This window comes from Paroedura picta, chromosome 3 (assembly GCF_049243985.1).
Source record: "Paroedura picta isolate Pp20150507F chromosome 3, Ppicta_v3.0, whole genome shotgun sequence".
NCBI classification, from domain to species: domain Eukaryota; kingdom Metazoa; phylum Chordata; class Lepidosauria; order Squamata; family Gekkonidae; genus Paroedura; species Paroedura picta.
This window is the reverse complement of record NC_135371.1, coordinates 61,813,529-61,838,412: the sequence shown is the minus strand read 5'-3', so window position 1 is coordinate 61,838,412 and position 24,884 is coordinate 61,813,529. Positions and strand designations below refer to the sequence as shown.

At 44.0% G+C, this 24,884-nt stretch overlaps 1 protein-coding gene across 2 annotated transcripts in view; it reads right to left on the bottom strand.

Annotated features, from left to right (window-relative positions):
• Positions 1–2,291: 2,291 nt before the first annotated feature.
• Positions 2,292–24,884, bottom strand: part of RASSF1 (Ras association domain family member 1) — a 37,871-nt gene continuing 15,278 nt past the window's right edge. Inside the window, exons 1-5 of one of the 2 annotated variants that reach the window (XM_077325958.1) lie at positions 19,444–20,090; positions 7,199–7,303; positions 6,608–6,905; positions 5,770–5,885; positions 2,292–3,795 (exon numbers count right to left, since the gene is read on the bottom strand). In XM_077325958.1, the coding sequence (XP_077182073.1) occupies positions 3,649–3,795; positions 5,770–5,885; positions 6,608–6,905; positions 7,199–7,303; positions 19,444–19,599 (822 nt within the window). In that variant the 5' untranslated portion in view covers positions 19,600–20,090 and the 3' untranslated portion in view covers positions 2,292–3,648. Of the gene's footprint in view, positions 3,796–5,769; positions 5,886–6,607; positions 6,906–7,198; positions 7,304–19,443; positions 20,091–24,884 lie in introns of those variants that run through there. The other variant, XM_077325957.1, reaches the window with a different exon arrangement.

The following is a 24,884-nucleotide window of genomic DNA, read 5'->3' as shown; positions in this document are numbered from 1 at the left end:
TCCTGTCCCTGGTCTTGACTGCGTGAACTGCAGAAATTCAGCTGGCCTGGTGTAGAAATACAGTGTAGTTGTGCAACATTTGCTCTTGATATGCACATTCATCCAATGAGCGGACTGGAGCTGGTTCCTGTTTCTCAGGCTGTCCTCCTTCTCCTTCCTTGTGCATTTGTTATTCTTGCTTTACATATGGAGGAAAGCCGGTTTGCTTGGCAATCTTGGTGCCGTTTTCTCAGGGTGGATTTGGAAGATTCTTCCCTCTATGGGTGCCTGGCTCATGTGACCATGCTCTCTCCAATGGGAGGCGTTTTCCGGGAAAGTGGGCCGTCTTTCTAAACACGTTTCTTTGGTATCAGTAGGAAAAGGAATTCGCAAACCAGGCGTCCTACATGTCCCCTGCGCTGTACACTTTTCTGAGATGAGTCTAAAACCCCAGCCTTCATGTACATTTCTTCTGAGTCAAGCACTGAAGAACTCCGTGGGAAATGTGCCACTGAAATCCTAAACAGTTAAAATGTCAATCCCTTGGGACTTGAGATAACACTTACTAAACCAACACAAGTCTATTATTTAAATAATTTTCATTGGCAACTTGCCTTCTATATTTAAGAGGGAAAGGAAAAATACTTTTCATGTATAATTTTTACACACTGAAATAGTAAGCCATCTAGTCCTCAGTGGAAGGCTAGGGAATCCGTGCACAACAGAGGAGACTTGAACCCAACTTTTCCACATCCAAATACACAGGATCACATCATCTATTTCCATGTCAATGAATTTAAAACTGAGGTAAATAAAGATCAGAGCAAGCTTTCGCAACTCTTCCTTAGTAGAGGTACAGTAAGAGTTCACTCAGATTTTTCAGGACAAATGAGGCAAGTTTCGGGAAATACATATTTGCCCAAACCATCTCAATTCTGCCTGGTTTCTCCTACTGTTTTATACCTCTTGTCATCTTTTCCATTACTAGGTCATCACCATCTTCCTGTAAGTAATTTCAAGGCCATCCCAGCCTAGCAGAGAATCACGTAGAAGGGGATGCCATTATATATCCTGTCAGATTGTGTTTCATGCTGGCATCAGTAAGGCTAAATAAAGCACAACAAAAATAGAGGCCAATAGCACCTTTAAGACCAACAAAGATGTATTCAAGGCATGCACTCTTCCTCGAAAGCTCACACCTTGAATAAATCTTTGTTGGTCTTAAATGTGCTATTGGATGGCATTTTTGTTGTGCTACTTCAGACCAACACAGCTAACCACTTGAAGCTAAATAAAACAATTTAGCTTGAAGACAATGCTTCCTGAAACATTGAGCCCCTTCCCAATTACTGAAAAACAGGTGAAGAATGTGTCTGGCTACTGCTGAAAATGTTTATGAGGAGCGCCCCACTCTTCTTCAGCTCAGTCATCTTTTGCACAGCAAGTCTAGCACAGTTAATGTTATGCCCAGCAGATGGTGCGCACAAACCTGACTTTGTATGACTCCAAGTAGTAATGGAAGGAAGCACTCCTTGTCAGCATGCACAGAACTGGCATTAGTGTATCTGTTCCTTGGTGATATGTTTGAGATCATGTGCAGTCTCGTACAGCTCCAGCAGCCACAAAAGACGACTTTTCTGGCTAGTAGAATCAACCCTTTCCTGCCAAGACCTGCACTGCATGGCATGACCAGAGCAGCAACCTGTGCTAGAGGGCATTTGTGTGCAGCAGCTGCTGCTGAGACAGCTGACACAAGGGACATAATAAATCTGATTCATGCAGACTTATTAAATATATATTTAGACATTGCAAGGGGTTTTCAGCTCTATATAGCAATGGAATGCAATTACAACATTCACTCTACAGACTGCATCTTTAAAGATCCCCCATCATTTCTCAATTCTCTGACAAGGACTTATGTTCTGAACTCATTTTAATTATCCCAGCAGAAGACAGGGTAGTCATTACTAAAAACCACTGCTCAAATGAAATGCCACATTTTGGGAAATCAATAAAGCATTTGCCAGCACCGAAAACATTTTTGAAAACAGCATGGTCACTCTTTTAATCATCTTCATTTTGGTGTGGCTACCTCGGCCAAACCCATGCAACCAATTTTTCAAAGGTGTGATAGGTATTGGTGTGTTCCTCATTTGTCAGCTCCATGGCTTGACTTAGTACTGTTTCCTCGATGGTATATATAGGAAAAGGTGGATGGCCAAGATGAGAACACACAAGAAGAGGCCACCATGGTAGAAGTGATAGTCAAAGCTAGAAACTGGTTCCAAAGGAACATATGCACCAGACATATCTTAACTCCTGAATCTTTTATTGATTGGTATACAAACAGCACCATTGGCAACTTGAATAGTTGAGCTTTTATCCTCTGGATGCTCAAGGCAATCTGTATTTTAAACTGTACTCTTCAATGGGACCTAGCGTTTCTAATAAGCAGAGTTTTCTCTAAGTGCCTGCTCTGAACAGTGTACTTCACTTTCCATAAACATACAGACTTGCTCAAGCTTTGTAAATATAAGCAGAGTAACTTGCTTCAGGGTATAGATGCCACCCCCTACAACAAGGAAGTACCATGCCTCCTCAGGGATAGGAAGGGATTCCTTGCCAGGTCTTGCTGAAGTCAGGAATGTTTGTGTGCATGCAAAAATTAGACAGAGTCAAAGTAGTAGCTGCCCTCATCAGAACAGAAATCTAAACTCTAGGATTTGTCATGTCACCCATCTCCACATTTTTCATGTACAAGCCAAAAGCAAACTGTCTCCTCCTCAGTTTCAAAGACCTAGTTCCTTTTACTGTCCTTGCTTTTGGGGGTGGGGTGGGGGCATCAACTTTAATCTAAATAGCAATTCTAAAGTAAACACTGAAATTAGAGTAACAGTGGGAAAATTTACCAAAAACTCTCTTGCTTTTCTTTGGGGTTATTCCTTTGGCATTTTGATTCCTACCACAGACCTCCAAAGGCTGATTTTATCTCCTGTGTCTATTTCACCTAACTGAGTGACAGATGTTACTACCCATTGCTTTGTATGTCCACATCCCAGCTAACACCTTTTGCTGATAGGCATTTTAGGGCTCAGTTCTTCTAGCAGTCCTACTGTTATATGGTTCAAAGAAAAAGTAGGTAAGATTGACCAATCTAGTCCATGAGCTTTCACAATGAGATTCTCAACAGAAATACAAAAGAAGTCCGGGGGGGGGGGGGTTCTTGCTAGGGTGACCTCTTGGGAATACATCCAAATATGCGGTCACTTTGGTTGACCCTGCTTCTTAAAGCCTCACACTGGCTGAACACACCACCAAGCCAGTCTGTGATAGAAAAATGGCATCACATTCTTGATAGCCACAGGCGTACTATTTCTTTTGTGCATCTTTACATTCATTCAACAGGTAATTCCTACCTGGTCCCACTGTGCCTTCCACTCAACACCACTATTAACCATTCACTCCATAAGGAGCAGACACACATGCACCCATTCATTGGCTCACCAAGGGAACCAGACATCCTTGTAGCTCCTTTCCCATCCCCCTGCCCCTCCAAAGTCAGTCCACAGACACTCCTAGGATTGCTTCATTCGAGTCCCACTTGGCTTCACCATTTCTGTGTATTTGGCATCTTATCCTTGCTGGAGTGCTGGGTCTGGAATGGGTGCCTCAACCTGGGGTCCGGGTGGTCAGAGCCTCTTGAATCTTTTGGCGGCAGTGGGTATATTTTTGCAGGATCTGCCTGACATGTTCCTCTTCTTCACGTTGCAAAATACGCAGGAAGTTCTGCAGCTCAGGCATACTAAAGGCATCCCACTACAAAAGAATGTGAGGAAGCAGTGACAGAATTGTCATTAGTTTTGAAAGAAGAATCTATGCTTTATTTATTTATTACATTTATATACTGCCCTCCCCTTAGGCTCAGGGTGGTTCACATGGAACAAAGAACAATACATCAAACTCAATGGCTGTGTCAGATAAACCACAATAATAATAATGAACAGGGAGGATAACATTCTAACAAGTAATCTAACAGTGATCCCCAACCTCCAGTCCGAGGACCGGGACTGTCAGTACCGGGCCGCAGCTCTGTCTAATAAGTTAGGTGCTTCAGCCCACTAACGCGACCCAACTTTGCAAAAGTCCAAGTCACAAAGCTCCTCTTCTCCATTCCTGCTTTGACTAAGACTCCCTCATCTCACATCCAGGAGCACCTTATTCCCAGGGCAGCCCACACAACTCCGCAGCAACAAGGTTCCTGCCCACTTCCTTCATTGACCACGGCGAAAAGAAACAGGGGGAGGTTTGGGAGCCCAGTCAATGTTTATCACTTTGACTGACTTCAATTAAATGCCTGGTGGAGGCGCTCCCTTTTGCAGGCCTTGCAGAATTGTTTCAGTTCCATTAGGGCCCTGATTTCTGGGAGCTCGTTCCACCAGTTTGGGGCCAGGGATCAGTAGCTGGTTGGAGGTGGGGGAGTGCAGAGCTCTTTGAGGGGGTGTAGACAGAAAGGTGGTTCCTTAGGTACACTGGGCCCAGACTGTGTATGACCTTGAAGGTAATTACCAGAGCCTTTTGCCTGATCCAGAACTTGACTGGTAACCAGTGTAGTTGGAGAATGGGCTGGATGTGGGACCTCCATGTGCTGCTGTGAGGACTCCGGCCGCTGCATTCTGAACCAACTGCAGTTTCTGGATCAAGATTAAGGGCGGGCCTGTGTAGAGCAAGTTGCAGAAGTCTAGTCTAGAAGTGATTGTTGTGTGGATCAGTGTGGCTAAGTGTTCTGGGGCCAAGTAGGGCGCCAGTAGTTTGGCGTGGCAGAGGTGGTAGAATGTCAGCCACACCACTCTTGTGACCTGAGCCTCCACTAAGAGGGAAGCCTCCAGGATACCATCCAGGTTCCTGGAGAAGCGAGCTGCAGATAGCTGCACACTGTCCATGTTGGGCAAGCACGTTTCCTCACTTGGACTCTTCCTGCCCAGCCACAGGACCTCCTTCTTTGAAGGACTGAGCTTCTGATTGAGCTTTAATATTAGAGGGAGGCCAGATTTGGGCAAGAGGGATTCATGTGTTAAATACTGCATGCACAAAATAAATAATCTGCAACTCTTAAGGATTGTGAACTCGATAATGAAAAATGTGCATATAAGCCTAGTGTTTGAGATTCTAAGCAAAATGTATGTTAATGCGTGCAGTTAGTTTTCAAGTGCTGGTTTTCCCTACAGCCACGAGCCCTTTTTTAAAGTCCTTGCTATACCTTCAACCAATAGTATGAATCAGACTCAAAAACATACAGGAGGATTCCACATATGTGTTTCATCTACCATCTCACTTTGGAAGCTCTGCTAGACAACATTTGCTCTACAAGTTAAGTTCCCATGCCGTTTTCAGTGGGTAACAGAAGACTTCATATGATGCCCCCAACCCCTAACACACAAAGCCTAGATTTCTGAACTCTCACCAAAAGGTTTAGAAAATTAAGGCTACTGAAGACACTCAGCTCTTAACATGAGAAAACCCATCCACTGGGTGCATCAGACAAATGGATTTTCAAAAACTTGGCAGCTGTTCTTAAACAGCAGGGTGCAATATTCTAGTTCCCTGTTAAGACAGCCAGGCAGAAAGGAAGTCTGAGTGTCTATGTGTCTTTTCTGGCCACGTAGAGAAAAAGAGCCAGGTGTTCAATGTCAGTCAATAGCTATTGGCCTTACCTGCTACAAAACAAATATGCAGCTAGTCCTTCATAACTTAGCAACAGCCTTAAATGTACTAAATAATATACATACTCACATTGACTTCTCCAGTCTCATTCTCTTTTAGAACGAAGCTAAGTGCTTTTTCACTAGGACCAGCCAGCAGTCGGAGACGCAGTGGTTGCTCCTCATCAGAAAGTTTGCGGAGATACACTGATACATAAAAACATCAGAAATAATTAAATCAGCAATTCAACAGTCACTCAGTCGAGAGATACTGGGTGTTTTGTTTACACTGTTCTACAACAATGTACTTCTAACTTCTCTTATTAGAATTTGTTACAGGGAACAGATCCTAAGCAAAGAATGTGAGGCAAATTCAGCCAGTTCCTGTTAAAGGCCAATATTGAGTGGGATACTAATGTGCACTCATAATTTATACTTGACTGGATCCAGTGATCAAAAGGTGATGTTGAGCATGAATCTTTGCTGCATTTCTTGCTGCCACTGGTCCCTTCTAATCTTAAAAGTTGGTTCCTGGACTGGAGTCTCAGGGCTACGTGGACTTGCAACTGGGGGGCATGGGGGAAGAGGACTGCTGCACTGGGCAAATTGACCCACCTCCCTCTTCAGTCACTAGATTTTGTGAAAAATGGAGGAGGGTCTGAGTTGCTCGCTTCCTCATCTCAATGCAATCCCTCCAGTGCTTGAGGCATGGGAAAAGGTGGGTCATAATATTTTAATAAAATAAATTGTTATCAATTCTCATAGGTCTTGCAGCCCCACAAATCACCTTTTCCAGGGTTTTGAGGAACTGCATTGGGGGGAAGAAACACAGGAAAGATTCACATCCCTTGCACAAACACATCATTCAGTTTAGCCCAGAGAATAAGCTCTTGTACAGAGCTGCTCTTCTACATAAAGAAGGGTAGTACCTTGGTCATCTTTTTCTGTTCTCTCAAAGAGGGCAAACTTGCGGGGGTTGTCAACGACCATGAATTTCTTGAGCAGGGCCTCTATGACCTCACTGGCACATGTACGGGAAATTATATGCAAGTGCTTGACTGTGTCCTTGGGTAGGTAGAATGAGGTACGGCGTTTTATTGCTTGGCTGCGTGAGGAGCTCTTCCTTGTGTCTTGGATAGAGGGTGCCTTTTTATTAGCAGGTACTGAGACAGGACGGATCAGCTTTAATTGCACCTTGATGAAGCCAGTGTAGGAACCGTCTTTGTTCTGTAGGAACAGAGATACAGTGAGCTATATATGGAGGCAGGTTCATGGTAACCAATGATAGGCCACACTCTCTTGAAAGGCAGTGAAACCAAAGTAAATCCAGAAAAGCTCAGAAGAGCTCCAGGTGCAACCTCTGTAAAACAGATAAATGACTGCAGAATAATACAAAGCTGGGGATGGCTACAGATAACAGTTTCTGGCAAGGATTCAACAGTCAGGCTGGGAAGGTAGGTAAAAACATCTGGAGCTCAGTTACTGGATTGGCCCCGAATTTTGACTGTTCCTGGACTTACCAAACTCATGAAGAGGTTGCTGTTGATCTGGCCATTGTATTCTTTTATCTTCTGCTCAATCTCAGTTTGGGACAAAATAGGCTTCTCCCAGTCAATCTGCTCATCCTGTAGAAGAAATGGTAGTCTGATTAATCTACATTTCACAGAAGGCTAAAATCTCACAAAATGCTTCAAATTACCTTTAGTGTCCTCCCCCAAATCGGGAGGTACAGAAGACGGTATTTGCCAGGCTTAGCCATCTTCATATCCTGCTTGGGACCAGTGGGACCCTTTTACTAAAATAATGAGGCTTGGTTTTCCACACCAAGTAACCAGAGATCTGTAAATTGGATCACCTACTTGCCAATAATGAATGCTCTTGCCCTTCCAATAAATGTCCAATGCAAAGCAGAAAGAATGTCAACTTTCTTTTTTCTATCATCCACAAGTTTTCTAGTGACAAAAGGCAAGGTGATTTCTCTCAAGTAGGGAGCATCAAAGCACCACCATCTGCAAAACCCAGCACAAAATCAAGCATCTGTCAATCTATCCATCCGTATGTCTGTCTGCTACAGATAACTATACCGTAATCCAAGGACAAAAGCCTTCTATCCAGATATTTAATCTCACATGGCAGGAATATCTGTTTGGTACCATTCATTTGGAAGCTTGGACTTTATGATTGCTTGCTCTGTCATCAACAACTCCTCTTCTAGATTTAGATTACAATCATGTTTGCAATCTAAATGTGCACACACGCACAATTTTTCAGAAGAGCCCCTTACAGACTCCAAAAGCTCTTCTTCAAACTTCCCCAAAAGCATTTTTGTATTCTGACTGGTCAGAAAAACAGTTTGAAAGATAAATAGCTCTTCAAACTTGATAGGCCAGACAAAATGTGCTGTATCTGTTGGCACTGTGTTCCATGTAACAGTCATCTCCAGACTAGATTTCTGTAACTTGACGTATGCAGGACTGCTCTTGAAGCTGATCCAGAAATCCCAACTGGCTCAGAATGCAGTTGCACAAGTCCTCACCAGGACTCAGAGGAGAGGACACATTACAAAAATGTTCTCCCAGCTGCATTGGCTCCACAAAACCATATCTTCCGCTATACCTCTGCAAAGAGCTTTAAGATAAAGTGATTAGCACATGATCAGGGTTCCCTGGCCCAAAGATAATAAAACTGGCATCAACCAGGGCCAGAGCTTTTTCAGTCCTGGCCCCGATCTGATGGAATACTTCCCCAGGCGATATCAGGCCCCTCTGAGACCTTCAACAGTTCCAGAGGGCCTGCAAGACAGAGCTGTTCTGCCAGGCCTCTGGTTGAGGCCAGGAAATTACCATTGAGGAAACAGTTGGCCTCCTTCCCCAAGAACTCCACTCAAAAACATTACCAAACCCATTAAACTAGCCTTTTCTGTAATGTTTTTAGGAGGTGGCTTTTGCTGGTTTTTATTCCTAATATATCAATTGTGTAACTATGTAAATTGTAATTTTGGTACATTTTATATTGTTGCCAACAACCGCGAGCCTACTTTAAAGGGCAGGCTACAAAACTAATCTGTAACCGCTCCACAGGAGCGGTAATAATAAAGCCCTAAGAGCTAGGTTGGAGGAGAAAGGGGCGGGGCCTAACTGTGATAAAAACTCGGAGGGGCCAATCAGGAGCCGTAAAGCTCTAACCCTCCGAGTGCCACTCGGGGGCCAAGTGGTCAATGGGGAGGCGCACACAGTGCCCTGGACTGGCCGTGCAGATGGTTCGCCGCCGGGAAAGGAGCAGGGCCGCCGCGTCGCAGACACAGCGGGCCCTGCTCCTTTCCCGGCGGCGAACTAGGGACCTTGCCTGGGGGGGGGGGGAGTGCCAGGAAAGGAGCCAGGAGCCTCCCCACCAGCCTGTGATTGCGGGCCCTGGCCGCTGCTACCGCAGCCAGCTGCCTGCCATCGCCAGCCTCCTGGAGGCGCCAGGCCGCCTCCCCACCAGACCACGATTGCAGCCCTGGCTGCCGCTACCGCAGCCAGCCGCCCGCCATTGCTGGCCTCCTGGAGATTAACACCAAGATCTTAGATATTTGTATGCATACCCTGAGATGGTTTCATAGATGGTAAATCCTATCAATGAAAATGGTATGAGTTGGAAGGACAGATTAACCAATGAATGAACCTGACAGCAAAACATCCCTGGAGGGATTGCCAAGAGACATCACAGGTAACAGATGAAGTCAATGCGGTGCATTTTATTTTGTTCCACTTCATTTCTCCCCCTGAATTGCATCATATTTTCCTCCTTGCTTGCCTGGGGGGAAGGCAGGAAAGAATTCACGGCACCAAATTGCAATTACTGGCTTACTTCCCAATTTTCTTTCTCAGCTGTGATCAGTTGATAAAACCCCTGGGTGCAGGCACCATACATGTGGGTGTAGAAAGAGAAACCGAGATAATCTTACTACACCTTTGATTAGTGTTTCACCAACCCAACATGGCAGTGTACTGGGCCTCATGATTAATATACAACATCGGACTCAGAAGGAGAATCCTGTCTTTATCAGAAAGGCTGCAAGGAATACTTTTGCTACACCTGAACACTGCAGCGCTTCAACTACCACTTAACTACCACCTGGATTCCCCGAAGGTTCCAGGTTCAGGTGTGTTCAGTTGTTGGTATGTAGAGCAGCAATGCGTGCAAGAACACACTTTAGGATTCTAGCTTAATAAGACACTCTTAAGAATATCAATTCCCCCCCCCCCAAGGATTTACATAGCTTTGCAAACAACAGTATGAACTCTGTTGGCAAGACTTTACAGGGGTTGCACCAAAGCTCCAGCAATAACCTGGGTTGGTATGACTGTTTCATGGAGACCTTACTTTGTAATTCCACATTATTACATCTGAAACTAAGGTATGATGTTGATATTAACTCTACTTCAAACAGGTCACCACACACCGCACCAGTGTTTAAAAATGGTTCTTTTTTATTTTACAATTTTCTGAATATGTGGCTAGGAAAGGCTCCTAATGAAATACATGAGCAATCTCAGTAACATGTAGGTCATTTTGTTAGAACGAGCAGAAAAAAATGTTTCACTTCAATGATAGAGGCTTAAAGAAGACTAACAGTGAGCAAATCAATATCTTTTAAACCATTAATTCAAGGATTTAACAACTGAGTTTATAACTTTAGATGAAAGCCAACCATGTGTAGCACTAATTGTCACCAGAATGGGTTCCATGCAGCTCCTGTATGAACATGCAAAACACACATAGTGAATTAGGAACAGTCTCCCACATGCATACCAACTGTTTTTTCTCTTCCACTGATTTTTCAGAAGTTCATTGCTCCCTGTTGCATCAGCCTGCTTTCCTGTTGACATCACTCTTTGGTGGGGGAAGGGAGATTGTGGGGAAATCTAGATGAGATCACCACAAACCAATAAGAAGTCTCTGGGGATTATTGGGAACCACTTCCTTTCCCACTGCATGAGTAAACAGAAGTCTTTCAGATAGCAACACACAATCACACTGTACAGTAAGCGTCCGTGTGTGTATACATATGTAAACTGAATATCATGCAGATTTAACAAGATAAAGATTTCTGTCCATTTAGACCTTATAGTCCAGTGATTTAAGTATGCAATAATCCTAGGTTCAAATTCCTGGCAAATTATGAAACTAATAATTAGATAGCTCTCTCTTTATGCTGGACTGCTGTGAGATAAGTGTTCTGAGTTTCTCAGAGATATGGTGGGTTGCAGATCTAGCAAATCAACATTTAATTTTGCAGGAGTCATAGGAGCCACACTGCTGTCATCATATATTAGAAAGGCAATGGCAATCATCATGCCTCAGCAGAGATTGTGGAGAATTCCCCCAAAGTGGGAATGATTTCAGTGCCCAAGGAGTTTGCTTGGATGTATTTCCTACATTTTCTGTTTCACTTCTGTAGCTACCTGAGATATACACTTTAAAAGGTGCCACATTTTAAAAATGTCTGTAAAGCACCATGTAAATCCTTGGGGGGGGGGGAATTGATATTCTTAAGAGTGACTTATTAAGTGCCAGTTCTAGCAATACAGTGCTGGGTAGCGTTATCAACTTTAAAAACCAAGCAGCATGACTGTCTCCAACAAGAATCCAGAAGTCCAGAGAGACAATATTCTACTTGTGTGGCCCAGGTTTGAGCAGGATACCCGATTAATACTCAGGTAACAAATAAATCACTTTTATGTAAGTATTAGTTCTACATCATTTATACCCCACTTCTCTCCCCAAAGGGGGCCTAATGTGGTATATACTGTTTCTATCCTGACAACAACCTTGTGAGGTAGGTTAAGCGGACAGTGTGTGATTGGCCCTAGGTAACCTAGCAAGTTTTCACAGCAGTCTGAGGATTTAAACCTAAGTCTTCAAAATATTTGTATAGCATTCTAACCATGTAAACCATATTGGCTAATACTAGCTTATTGCACTCATTTCTCATGCTAGCAAAGTTATGCTCAAAATCCTACAATCTAGGCTCCAGCAATATGTGGACCGAGAACTTCCAGAAGTACAGGCAAGATTTCGAAGAGGCAGAGAAACTAGAGATCAGATTGCCAACATATGCTGGATCATGGAGAAAGCTAGAGAGTTCCAGAAAAACATCTACTTCTGCTTCATTAATTACTAGGGGGAAAGCCCATTTTATTTGTGGCAGTCCTGTGGCTGGAGGCCTGGCGCGGCCTCCGCGGCCACAGTGCGTGGGTGGGAAAAGAGTAGGGCCACTGCGTCTGCGATGGCCCCTCTCCCCGTGGAAGCCGGCTGCGTGTCCAGCGGGAAAGGAGCAGGGCTGCTGCGTCTTAAGATGCAGCACCCCTGCTCCTTTACCGAGGGCGAAGGGATCCCGGGCGGGAAAGGAGCAGGGACGCCGCATCCCTGCACCTTTCCCAAAGGTGAGGGTAACCCTGCCGGAGGACTTACCTGGGGAGAAGGCAGCTGCCTCGGTGTGGCGACTCTCCGGCCGGCCCAGCCAAGGTCGGGCCAACCAGCCAGCTTGGCCCTCGAGTGACTCTCGGAGGGCCCAATCAGGAGTTCACTGCTCCTGATTGGGCCCTCCGAGTTTTTATCATGGACTCACCCTCTCTCCTCCCCTTTACCCCTTAGTGCTTTATTTATACTGCTCCGCAGGAGCGGTTTACAGATTACAGATGCTAAAGTATTTGATTATGTGGAGCACAACAAATTGTGGCAAGTTCTTAAAGAGATGGGAATACCAGGGCATCTTATTTGTCTCTTGAGAAACCTATATGCAGGTCAAGAAGCAACAGTGAGAACCAGGCATGGAATTACTGATTGGTTCAAAATTGAGAAAAGAGTTCAGCAAGGCTGTGTATTGTCGCCTTGCCTATTTAACTTGTATGCGGAGCACATAATGAGAAAGGCGGAGTTAGATGAGTCACAAATTGGGATCAAGATTGCAGGGAGAAATATCAACAACCTCAGATATGCAGATGATACCACTCTAATGGCAGAAAGTGAAGAGGAACTAAAGAGCCTGTTGATGCGGGTGAAGGAGGAGAGTGCAAAAGTTGGCTTGAAACTCAACATAAAGAAAACAAAGATCATAGCATCCGGCCCTCTCAATTCCTGGCAAATAGATGGGGAAGAAATTGAGGTAGTGACAGATTTTATTTTCCTGGGCTCTAAGGTCACTGCAGATGGGGACTGCAGCAAAAAATTAAAAGACGCTTGCTCCTGGGGAGGAAAGCTATGGCAAATCTAGACAGCATCCTAAAAAGCAGAGACATCACCCTGCCAACAAAAGTGAGTCTAGTCAAGGCTATGGTCTTCCCAGAAGAGCCTAATGCTAGGATCGATTGAGGGCAAAAGAAGAAGGGGACGACAGAGAATGAGGTGGCTGGATGGTGTCACTGAAGCAGTAGGTGCAAACTTAAATGGACTCCGGAGAATGGTAGAGGACAGGAAGGCCTGGAGGATCATTGTCCATGGGGTCGCGATGGGTCGGACACGACTTCGCACCTAACAACAACAACACTTATGTAGTAAATAAGTTTGGAGCCAACTGGATTTCTTGTACATTAATCCTTCTTCCATGGGCAGAAGCACACCTTTCTATTTTAAGCTATGTGTTCACAAATACTTTATAATACTCGGCTTACACCCACAGCTGCTCTGGTATTTTATAGCTGGACTAGATTTAAATGTATTTAAACTAGATTTATTGTATCTGGAAATAAAATGGGTGCTAGCAGCCCCTTTCCTCCCCCCGCCCCCTGGGCAGCCCTCCTGCCAATCCTCCCTCCTACTGTAAGCCACGTCGGGTTCCTCTTGGGGAGAAAGGCAGGTGTTCAGAGCTCCTTGGGCCACGCCGAAGATTCAACCCCCGACTCTGCGGCTTTGGCACGGCCCACGGAGGAGGCCCGCCGCGTTGGAGCAATTGGCCCTGGACTGACCATCGGAAGGGGCCAATCGGGAGCCGCAAAGCTGGCTCCTTCGAGTTTTTTTCCCGGACTCACCCCGCCCCTTTCTCCTCCCACCTAGGCCTTACTGTTTTATTCTTACCGCTCCCGCGGAGCAGTTTACAGATAACAGACACCAAATCATTTGTCCAAGGACCTGCATCATCGCATTGCTGATCTACCTTCAACAGCAACAAGGACTGCTCTAGATACCTCTTCAGAAACTACATCCATTAAAGGGGAGTGCTGCTACTTCACCCTATCAATATGTTCTTATTTCATACCAAAGTAGCTTCTATTCTAGGTTTTTGGAGGCAAAAAATTAGAGTTGTGATGTTTAATTGACCTGCCACTACAACCCCTGACAATTGCATTGCAGTTTGTTAACTAGGTCCATTGCTTTTTTAAATTAACTGCTACAAACCCACAGCTGGAGAAAAAGACATGAGTGTATGGTGCATCGAATCTCAAGGAACAGAGTTTGGCTTTTATTGGCTCTGTGCATGGGAGAAAGCTAGCATTTGCCCTCCTCTCTTTCTCCTTGGTACACACATTCTTGGGAGCTCTTGTGGCCAACAAATCCCATTGCTTGTTTCCCATCAGTTAACCAGACATAGAAAACAATCTCTGTAGCAGGCAACTTTGCAGTAGAGTAATTGGCTTATTAATAGATCTGCCAAGCAAGACTATACAGTGTCGTACAAAAAAAGTGAAACCTGGATTGTGGCTGGATTCTGGGAAGCTGAGTGTTAACAGGGTGGGGAGGATTTCCCATGCACAAAGATCTGACCTGGGAAAGAAAATGGGAAGTGGCTGTATCCTGTGGGAAAAAAAAAACCAAGAGGAAGAGTACAAGGGTGTGACAAGCATAAAGGGGAAGATTGCTAGGGCGAACACAGGAAGAACTCTCCTTCTGGCTAGGTGAATGAAGTTAAGGGCACTAACATCCTGTTTACAAGACAATGGAAATCTGAACTCAGTCCCATTATATAACTAACTCAGAGGATCCTGATCAGGATGGGTAGCCTGTAGCAGTAAAAAAGAGCAAGAGGCCAAAAGCGCAAGACCAACAAAATTGGTGACAGGGGAATGAGCTTTTGAGAGTATCTGAAGTGAACTGCCAGTGAACACTGCTGTTTGCCAATATACCAATGGCCTCTGTTTCAACAACTGTTAAACTCCTTACAGCTGCTTTAGAATTGAAGAATAGCCAGATTATTGTACCCCATGTTTGACTACACTTTATGCCAATAAAAGGTTACTGACTGACTGACTGACTGACTACACGAAAGAGTCTCAAAGTAGCTTACAACTGCTTACCCTTCCTTTCCCCACAATGGGTAGATGATGCTGAGAGAGCACTGAGAGAACTATGAATGGCCCAAGGTCACCTCGATGGCTGCATGTGGAACGGTAGGAAATCAAACCTCATTCTTCAAATTAGAGGCTGCCTCTTTTAACCACTACACCATGCTGGATCTCCAATACCACATTTTATATACAGAAACGAGTAAAAAATGGGGATCTTCATAGTCTAGTAGCTCTGTACTTGGAGAAGGGCCCTGGCTCAGTGACAGAGCATCCGCTTGATGTGCAAGAAGGCCTGGTTCAATCCCTGGCATCTCCAAAAGGATCAGGCAATTGGTGAAAGATCTCCACTTGAGACCCTGGCAAGCTGCTGTCAGTCTTGGCCTTGCATTAGTTTGGTTCCAAATAACTCAACTCCACATGTAATACATGCTGACTGCAAAAACAATTCAACTATTGTGTCCTAATTTCAATAAACAGATATTTTTCCAAGTATCAGAACAACAACAATTGACTGATTAGTAGGTTTAAATTTCATATTGAACTATGGCTGAATTGTCAGCTCTACCCCTACTACACATTATATTCTTATATTCATTTAAGAGTTAGCATTACTGCTAAATGTGTGTCATTTACTCCACCCCCCCAACCCTCACACATTCTGAATATTATCATAGGTACCCTATGTACAATTCCCATGGGAATTGTAGTCCATGGACATCTGGAGGACCACAGGTTGACTACCCCTGCCCTACTCTCACCCAGTCCATACTATTAACATTAGCAGTAAAGTTATTTCAAACATTACAGAAATTGTCTCTTTCCAACTCATTCATGTTATAAGCTAACTTCTGGCCACTTTCCAACAAGAAACATCTCTCAGCTGTTAACATACAGTATTTCTGTAGCAAAACTCTTAGTCATTTCTTTGCCGTGTTACTCGTTTTATGTGAACCTTTAACCCTCTGCCCTATAAGATCTCATTTTTCTTGCCCAGAAGCTAGCGTTGAAACTGCACCCAAAATAATACATCTGACCATATACAAGTGCGCATGCCAGATGCAATGAGGCCAAGACCTGAATTTCCATGACACTGGAATAGTTGAGAGGTGGAAGACAAACACAGAACTAAACCTTTCATAATGGCTGAGTCAAAAAACAAGCTACAGTCAATGTGCCATTTGCTACTGCTCAGCTTCTACCCACAAAATACACACACTGTGCCCCAGAAGTATAGAGACAAATGCATTATAGTGTTACAGACTGGGAAAGTCTATATATAATTGCACATGTTTTGACTAAAAGACAGGGACATGAGCCTTCATGAAACACTAGATTTTCTTCCCTTGTTCTAGTTATGTATTTATACTCTATTCTCAAGCCATTGTAAGAATTCCAGATTTCAGGCAAGTGACACATCATTTCTAGAATGGAATTTAGCACTCCAGTGGAATTTTACAATACACTAAGGACAAATTAGTTGACCTCATCCAAGCAACTATAATGAACACATATCCAGTGCTATTTTACTAGGTTCACAAGTGTTTCCCAATGTGAATGCTCTGAAGATCTAAAAATTAACAAATGTTTCTCTGATCCTCTGCTAGCTTCCCCCCCTTCTCCATTCTCTTCCTCCTAAAAGTCTTTGCCATCTGATGTAGATGAGCTGTAATACAACCCTGCTCCATCATGCTTAGTCACAGTCTACTAACATCTTTCCCCCTTATTCACCCAAAGAGCTTGCTGACTCTACATCCGCTTTCATCCACTGGTCACACACATGGGGTTCAGATGGGGGAAAGACCATTTAGGTGTTGATCATTCCCCAACAGGAAGCATATAAATCAAAAACAAAGATGTAGAATTAAATGGCACTTCATCTCCAGATAAAAGTAATACATATGGGCTTTTGTACTAGGAAAAGCTCCAAACAGTTGTCAGTCCACAGACAAGCCCAGACTGAGGCTGAATACATCTTGCACCTGGGTGCCCACACCCTTTAAATCCTCAGGCAGGCTCAGCTGTTCCTAATTTCTTCATAACCCCTAGTCTATTTTTTATCTTGGCAAATAAGGAGCATCCTGCAACATGGAGGGGGGAGCCCTTTGAAGAAACTTCTGCCACATCCCTCCCAGCTTCCTGGAAGGTGATTTGCCAGCCTTTGCCTTCATACTGTGTAATGATCTTAAAAGCAGTTCAATACCCACTTTTTTTTGTTTAGGCAGCCAAATGCTATTCTACAAGAGCTTACTAAAACTCTCCCAATGTAATATGAACAACTAAGATAGATTCAGATGAGTTGTCACGTTAGTCTGAAGCAGAAGAACAAAGTATGAGTCAAGGGGCACCTTTAAAATTAACAAAGTTTTATTCAAAGTATAAACTTCTGTATACATGCACACTTCTTTAGATACAGTACAACAGAATTTCCTCAACAATTACATATAGGTATAGGGTGGGCAGTAAATTAACATACAGCACAATGAAGATGCTTAATAGATTCAAGGACCAAACAAAAGCAATGCTGATTTTATAAGGTTACCATTTGTTTGAATTAAGTTGGTGGTGGGGGTGGGGATAACATACTGATTTGTACAGATTTAAAATAAAGCAGGAGGCTTTTGGGGATATAATAGGCTTTTAATTGTCTGTGGACAACATGAAGAGTGGGGAGAACACATCAGCAACATGGCTGAAATCTGGGGAATGCTTCGTGTAAAAGCAGCCCACAATGTACGTGGATGGAATTCTAGATATTTTAAGAACCTGTAGCAAGCATCAATAATTGTTCCATTATAGATCCCACAGCACCCTTACCCACCCTATTTAAATGGCAGACATCTGAGGTTCCAAGAGGCCAAGTAACTAAACAAAAGAAGAACATTTAATTCCAAGATTAGAGTGTGAGAATAATCTTTCCTGCCAATTTAAACAGGTTCCTGTTCCTGAAATTGTTCTAATCCAAGCAGTAAGAAGAATAGGAAAGTTCAAGACCAAGCTAAAGGAATATGCTTGGGAAGTCACATTTGGTAGATACCCATGAGTATCTTCATCCCTAAACTCACAGGAAGAAGCATTTCATAACCAAGTAGCTTAACTGATCCTTCCATTCACATACATAATGCAACCCAGCCCAGCTCAAAATGAATGAAGATAATGACAACATGAGCAGCCTCATTACATTCTGGTACCATGCTGTAATCTCATCATGTCCCCAAGTGACCATTCATTCATTTTCTTGAATGAAGCTTGTTAAACTACTGTCCTGGCATATGGCCTTGAACATACCGATCCCTTTCAAGCCATAATCCTACACCTGCCATTATTGTTAGCCTGCTCAAGGTAATGTGTTATTTCATCTTTTCCATAGTTATTGGTGCTGACCTGCATCTCCCTGTGTTGTTCTATCCATTTTGTGCATCCCCATGTGCATAAAGATCAACCACTACTCTTCAGCAAAGCTCTGCCAACACATCTCACTCTACATACATTCCTATATACATGCCCACCATCACTTTTGCATATAATTGGACCCTTTTTTTTGTATTCTTTCTTATTTTATAATCCTAGTCCTATTGCACTGTTTATAGATATGCTATTTTACTGCATTGTATTACACTATGCAATCCATCTTGAAGCTCTGTATGAAAGGTAGGCTACAATAAATTAAATGTAATAATGGCTCCAATTCTGAGCCACCATCATAAACTCTTCTGTACCTTTACTATCTATAGTATGGCCATATTCACTATTAGCAGGGCTTTTTAGCGACTGTACTTGTTGGTAATATATACTGGCACCTTTTTTTTCAGGGTTCCAGCAAGTTCTGATGAGGGGCTTGGTGGAACTTAGCACAACTAATATGACCATTAGTATATTTTTAAAAACAGTGAAAAAGTGCTGTCCCTGCAGAAGAAAAATAACAAATCTACCAAAGTATGTGCTTCAGCTCATTTCTCACCAAATCCTCCTCCAAATAACAAGGGCTTTTTACACAGCTGGCATCCAAATCATGGACGGCAAAACTGTCCCGTCTTGGAGCCAACCTTCAGATGGAAAAATAAGGGGAATCATTCCCTCCCATCCCACCACTCCTCTACACTGTCAATCGCTTTCTTTTCCTTTCCCTGGCCTGCCCGCCACAGAAGTTTGACCCTTTCGAAGCCGGAGCCCAATCACTCCATTCAGAGCTACTAGTTTTAAAAATCCGGAACCCTCCCCCTGAGTCAACCAAACACATTACTGGGGCTTTTATCATGAGGAAGGCCGAAAGGGAAAGGCTGCTGGGAAATCCTGCCCCCCCCCCTTTCCATCAAGAGCTCGGAGTACCGCGTGGGATTCAGTCCAGGTCATAGGAAAGTGGCGGCGGCGGCGGCGGCAGGGAAGGGGAGTGTGGAGCGAAGGTATTCGCCGCCTCCCGCGGGCACCTCAGGGTGAGCCGACGCAGAACCGGCATTCCGGGACGGGACGGGGCAGCGCAGCGGCAGGGGAGGGCTCCTCACCTTTTCCTTGTGGGGTTTGCGGATGAAGGAGGTCCGGGCGGTGAAGTACTGCTCCAGCTCCGAGTCGGAGTCCTCCTGGCTGCAGTAGCCGCTGCTGGTGGTGCTGCTCCAGGTCATCTCGAAAGACGGCGTGGCGGCCGCGTCGCACGCGCTCATAGCCAGCAAGCGCCAGTGGGAAGAGAGGCTCCCCTTTCTCTCTCCAGCGGCAGAGTCCGAGCACCAGCGGCCGCGGGAAGACGCGCTACGCCGGCCCCTCTACTGCCGCTCGCCGAAGCCGGAGACTCCGCTCACTGTTGAATACGTAGGTCTCTCCCCCACCCCCTTTTTGCCCGAGCTTGCCCCTGTGCTAGTCCCAAGTACCGCGCGCCCTGCCCGCCTGGCGCTGCTCGAATGGCAACAGCCACGGCGGAGAGCCGCCCCCCTTGGCAGCCGTTGGGATTGAAACGTCTGCACTCCCGCACGCGCCCGCCTGATTGGGCACAGGGAGGGGCCACTGGAGGCGAGGCGAGGCGCGGCCCGGGCAAGGTCTCCCGCCCTAGGCAAGCCGGCCCTTCCCCGCAGTGACTTCATCCTCGAACCGGCCGCGCCTGGGCGGAGTGACGCTGAGTCGCTCGCTCGTCTTCTCTCCTGGGCGGCTTTCAAATCCCCCCAGCAGTGCAGGCCCCTCCTCCGCATCACTCTGTCGGTGAACTTCCCAAGGACGCCGGCAGCATTGAACGCCCCGCGCAATTAAGCAGCGAGTATTTCACCTTTAGGTTCGGCCTGTTTGGCCGCATTCTTACGCCTTCGTTGGAAATAAGTGCTGTTGAAACACATTTATTTCACCCTGTTTGCTTACAGTACCATCCTAAACTGAGTCAGTTTTAAGCTACTAGACTAGCAGGGTCTAAAGCTGCTTAACATGGCACTGGGAAGTACTTCTCTGCACTCGCTTTCCCCCCTTATTGTTTCTGATGGAACAGCCCCAGGAAAGCCTATGATAGAGAATGGGAACACGACTCATTTTTAATTCCCAAGGCTCCTGTTAATTTGAATTATATTCTTTTGCCCTCAGCAACTTTGTGGTGTTCAATACTGAATCTCTATTTGATAAGTTTTCCCAATACTGGATCTCTATCATAAGTTTCTGCGAATGGTGGCAACCCTCTGAAAACAACATACTAATCATACAAGGTTATTTCAGCCTGCCTTGTTAGGTGCGAAGTTGTCGCGACCCCATGGACAATGATCCTCCAGGCCTTCCTGTCCTCTACCATTCCCCGGAGTCCATTTAAGTTTGCACCTACTGCTTCAGTGACTCCATCCAGCCACCTCATTCTCTGTCATCCCCTTCTTCTTTTGCCCTCAATCGCTCCCAGCATTAGGCCCTTCTCCAGGGAGTCCTTCCTTCTCATGAGGTGGTCAAAGTATTTGAGTTTCATCTTCAGGATCTGGCCTTCTAAAGAGCAGTCAGTGCTGATCTCCTCTAGGACTGACCGGTTTGTTCGCCTTGCAGTCCAAGGGACTCACAAGAGTCTTCTCCAGCACCAGAGTTCAAAAGCCTCAATTCTTTGACGCTCAGCCTTGCTTATGGTCCAACTTTCGCAGCTATACATTGCAACTGGGAATACCATAGCTTTGACTAAATCCACATTTGTTGGCAGGGTGATGTCTCTGCTTTTTAGGATGCTGTCTAGATTTGCCATAGCTTTCCTCCCCAGGAGCAAGCATCTTTTAATTTCTTTGCTGCAGTCCCCATCTGCAGTGATCTTGGAGCCCAGGAAAATAAAATCTGTCACTACCTCCATTTCTTCCCCATCTATTTGCCAGGAATTGAAAGGGCTGGATGCCATGATCTTCATTTTCTTGATGTTGAGTTTCAAGCCAACTTTTGCACTCTCCTCCTTCACCCGCATCAACAGGCTCTTTAGTTCCTCTTCACTTTCTGCCATTAGAGTGGTATCATCTGCATATCTGAGGTTGTTGATATTTCTCCCTGCAATCTTGACCCCAATTTGTGACTCCTCTAATCCCGCCTTTCTCATGATGTGCTCCGCATACAAGTTAAATAGGCAAGGCGACAGTATACACCCTTGCCGAACTCCTTTCTCAATTTTGAACCAATCAGTGATTCCATGTTCAGTTCTCACTGTTGCTTCTTGACCTGCATATAGGTTTCTCAAGAGACAAATAAGATGCTCTGGTATTCCCATCTCCTTAAGAACTTGCCACAATTTGTTGTGCTCCACACAATCAAAGGCTTTAGCATAGTCAATGAAGCTGAAGTAGATGTTCTTCTGGAACTCCCTAGCTTTCTCCATGATCCAGCATATATTGGCAATTTGATCTCTAGTTCCTCTGCCTCTTCGAGGAAGTTCTATACTTGCCTGCCTGTACTTCTGGAAGTTCTCGGTCCACATATTGCTGGAGCCTAGCTTGTAAAATTTTGAGCATGACTTTGCTAGCATGAGAAATGAGTGCAATGGTGCGGTAGTTTGAACATTCTTTGGCATTGCCCTTCTTTGGGATTGGAATGTAAACTGACCTTTTCCAATCCTGTGGCCATTGTTGAGTTTTCCAAATTTGCTGGCATATTGAGTGTAGCACTTTTACTGCATCGTCTTTTAAGATTTTGAATAGTTCAACTGGAATGCTGTCACCACCACTAGCTTTATTGTTGCTCAGACTTCCTAAGGCCCATTTGACTTCACATTCCAGGATGTCTGGCTCCAGGTCAGTAACTACCCCATTGTGGTTATCAGGGATAAATAAAACTGTGCGGCTCGCAGTTGCTGGGGCTGGGAATCGGAGGGACCAATCAGCAGGCGCAAAGCGCCTGCCGATTGGTCCCTCCGATTGTCTGTCCTGAGGAAGGGTCCAACCCGGACCCTTCCTCATCACGGACAAATCCCACCTCAAGAGCCCTTAACGAATTATTTAGTCCGTGGCGCCCGTGGCGCCACGGGCGGTTTAAAGATGATTGTTACAACCATGAGACATCTGTTTGCCTTGACCTAGTGACTATCATCTCATCCTGGGGCAATTAATTTTGTAACCTAACAGTTTGTTGATTCTTCTGCTACTGAATTATCCCGAGTTTTAGTTTTACTGCAGCAAAATATTTCTCAATGAAGCAACAGTTCATGATTTTATAAAAGTCTGCTATTGTCACTCTTTATTCATCTTTTCATTTTTAAACGGTATTGTCCCCACTCCAAACAGTTGCAATTACTAAGGAAAATCAGATCAGATGCATCAATTTTATCATTTCAGAAATGGACCTGTGTAGCATTTAGGTATCTATTTGTTTACCTTTAGAAGTATAACAAATTTAACAGTAACTGGTGGTTAATCTGATCTCGCTGTTGTTTATTTTTATTATTAAAGTTGGCTCCATCATTGTTTTTGCTGAAAATATGTATCTTTAAATCCCATAACATAAAATCTTTCCGCCTTGTGATGTTCTAGATTTTTCCTTATTTGGTTTGAATACTTTAACAGGAATAGTATTCAGAAAATATGTCTTAAGATATTGTGATAGGAATGGACAATTGTCTAAATCAGTAATGAGTGAATCTCTGTAACAATCAAAGCTATCTTCAGGCTCACTCTGTTTCAGAAAATAAACTGCTTGCAGCAGGAACTGTTCCAGGGAGAAAACTGTGTCAGTGTGTTAGGAAAAACGAACAGGATTTTATTTCAACATAATTTTTCGTGGACTATAGCCCACTTAGTGTCCAGAAGTCTAACACCTATTCTTACTTATAATAAAATTCACCAGCAGACCGCTGTAATTCTTTTAAGCTAATCAACCATCATATTTTCTGATACATCAGATTTTTGATCCTATCTACAATCTAGAAATGCAAGGAAAGGGTGAGTGTCAATCCATATAAACAAAAAGAAGGAATGGAGACCTTTCTTCTTTCCTTTATCTTCATTCATTTAAGCACAATTGACTCAGTCAGTGACAATCTAACCTTGCATCCAGCCTCCATAAACCAGAAAATATCAGGACAATGGTCAGATGCACAAAATTTAATCTTTCAAATGTGGTTCCTGTTTCTAAACTACATACTGTTACACTGTAACCCAGGTTCTATTAAGAAGACTGTTCTTTTCTCCTTTTCTCATTCCCCCTATTCAGATCTCAGAAACTAAGTAAGATCCATACTTGAAAGGGAGACCACCAAGGAAGACTCTGCAGGGGAAGGCAATGGCCAATTACCACTGCTTCTTGCCTGCCTTGAAAGCTCCTAGCTGGGGTCACTATTCTTCACCTGTAACTTGACAGCACTTTACACACACAAGTTAATAGTATAATTTTATAAAGCACAGCAATTTACAGATTTAGATTAAGTACATAGTACAGGTTTTGAATGGTCAAGCAGCTATAATGAAAAAGCGATGGCTGTCTGGAAGGCTAGAGTCTTGACAACCTGCCACATAGCTTTAGACAGCCAACTAGCTCTACCTCTCACTGATTAATGGCAAACTGGTGTAGGGTAAGGAGCCGGGACATCATAGAATCTTATTCCTCCAGAATAATTCATTGAAAGCAACTAGAAAGTAATTAATTTGCTCTGTATAAAGTATAAAGTGTCTCTAGTGTTTTCTATTCCAAATGTAGTATATAAGGGGACCCATTGATGGAGGCTTCCCCTCCATTGTTTGTAGGACTAGTCCACTATTTCTAGCATAGAAAGTGGAAATGAAAGCACAGTAAAAATAATCAGCTTTTCCAAGGTCACACAGGTCTGGTGCAGCAGGATGAGGTAGCAGATCTTGAAGTAAATAACAGAAGGCAATGCTATTTAGGACTTCTGGTAAGAGTCACCATTTTTGCAAACTCCCCATGTAAATTTTCAGCAAGAAGAAAGCTTATCAGGGACACTGGGTGTAGTTCATCTATTACCTTACTGTAGCAGTTTCTGCTTATTGGTTGCCAATGGTTATACGGGTCTAAATGACCACAAATAAATGTCTTGTCTACTTATTGGGAATTTTTACACAAGGAAACATTAATGTGCATCTTCTGCAATCTTATTCTATTGCATAACTCTAACTGTAAAATATTGTTGTGAAACAGAATTAAATCCACATTGCCATATTTCTGGAACTGTATTATGACCTCTTCACCATCCTTCATATATCTTTAAGCTCATGGAAACATCAACAGTGAATGGAAAAAGGGGAAGAGGGCTTTAGATGGAATTAGGTGGTTTGAATTAAATTACAAGGCATAGCAGCAACTGAAAGAGATAGAAAAACACAGAAGATATGATTTACAATAGCCTGACTCTGGGAGTGACAATAAGTAATCTCCCTTTACCCAAATGTGTGTGCCTGTGCATTTTTGTCTGCTTTAGGAATATCTGATAAGTGCTGTTGCTAAGCAGTGTATTTCAATGGCAGACGTGTTTAGTCCAGCACGTGGCAAAGTGTTAATTAGTAATGAGCAA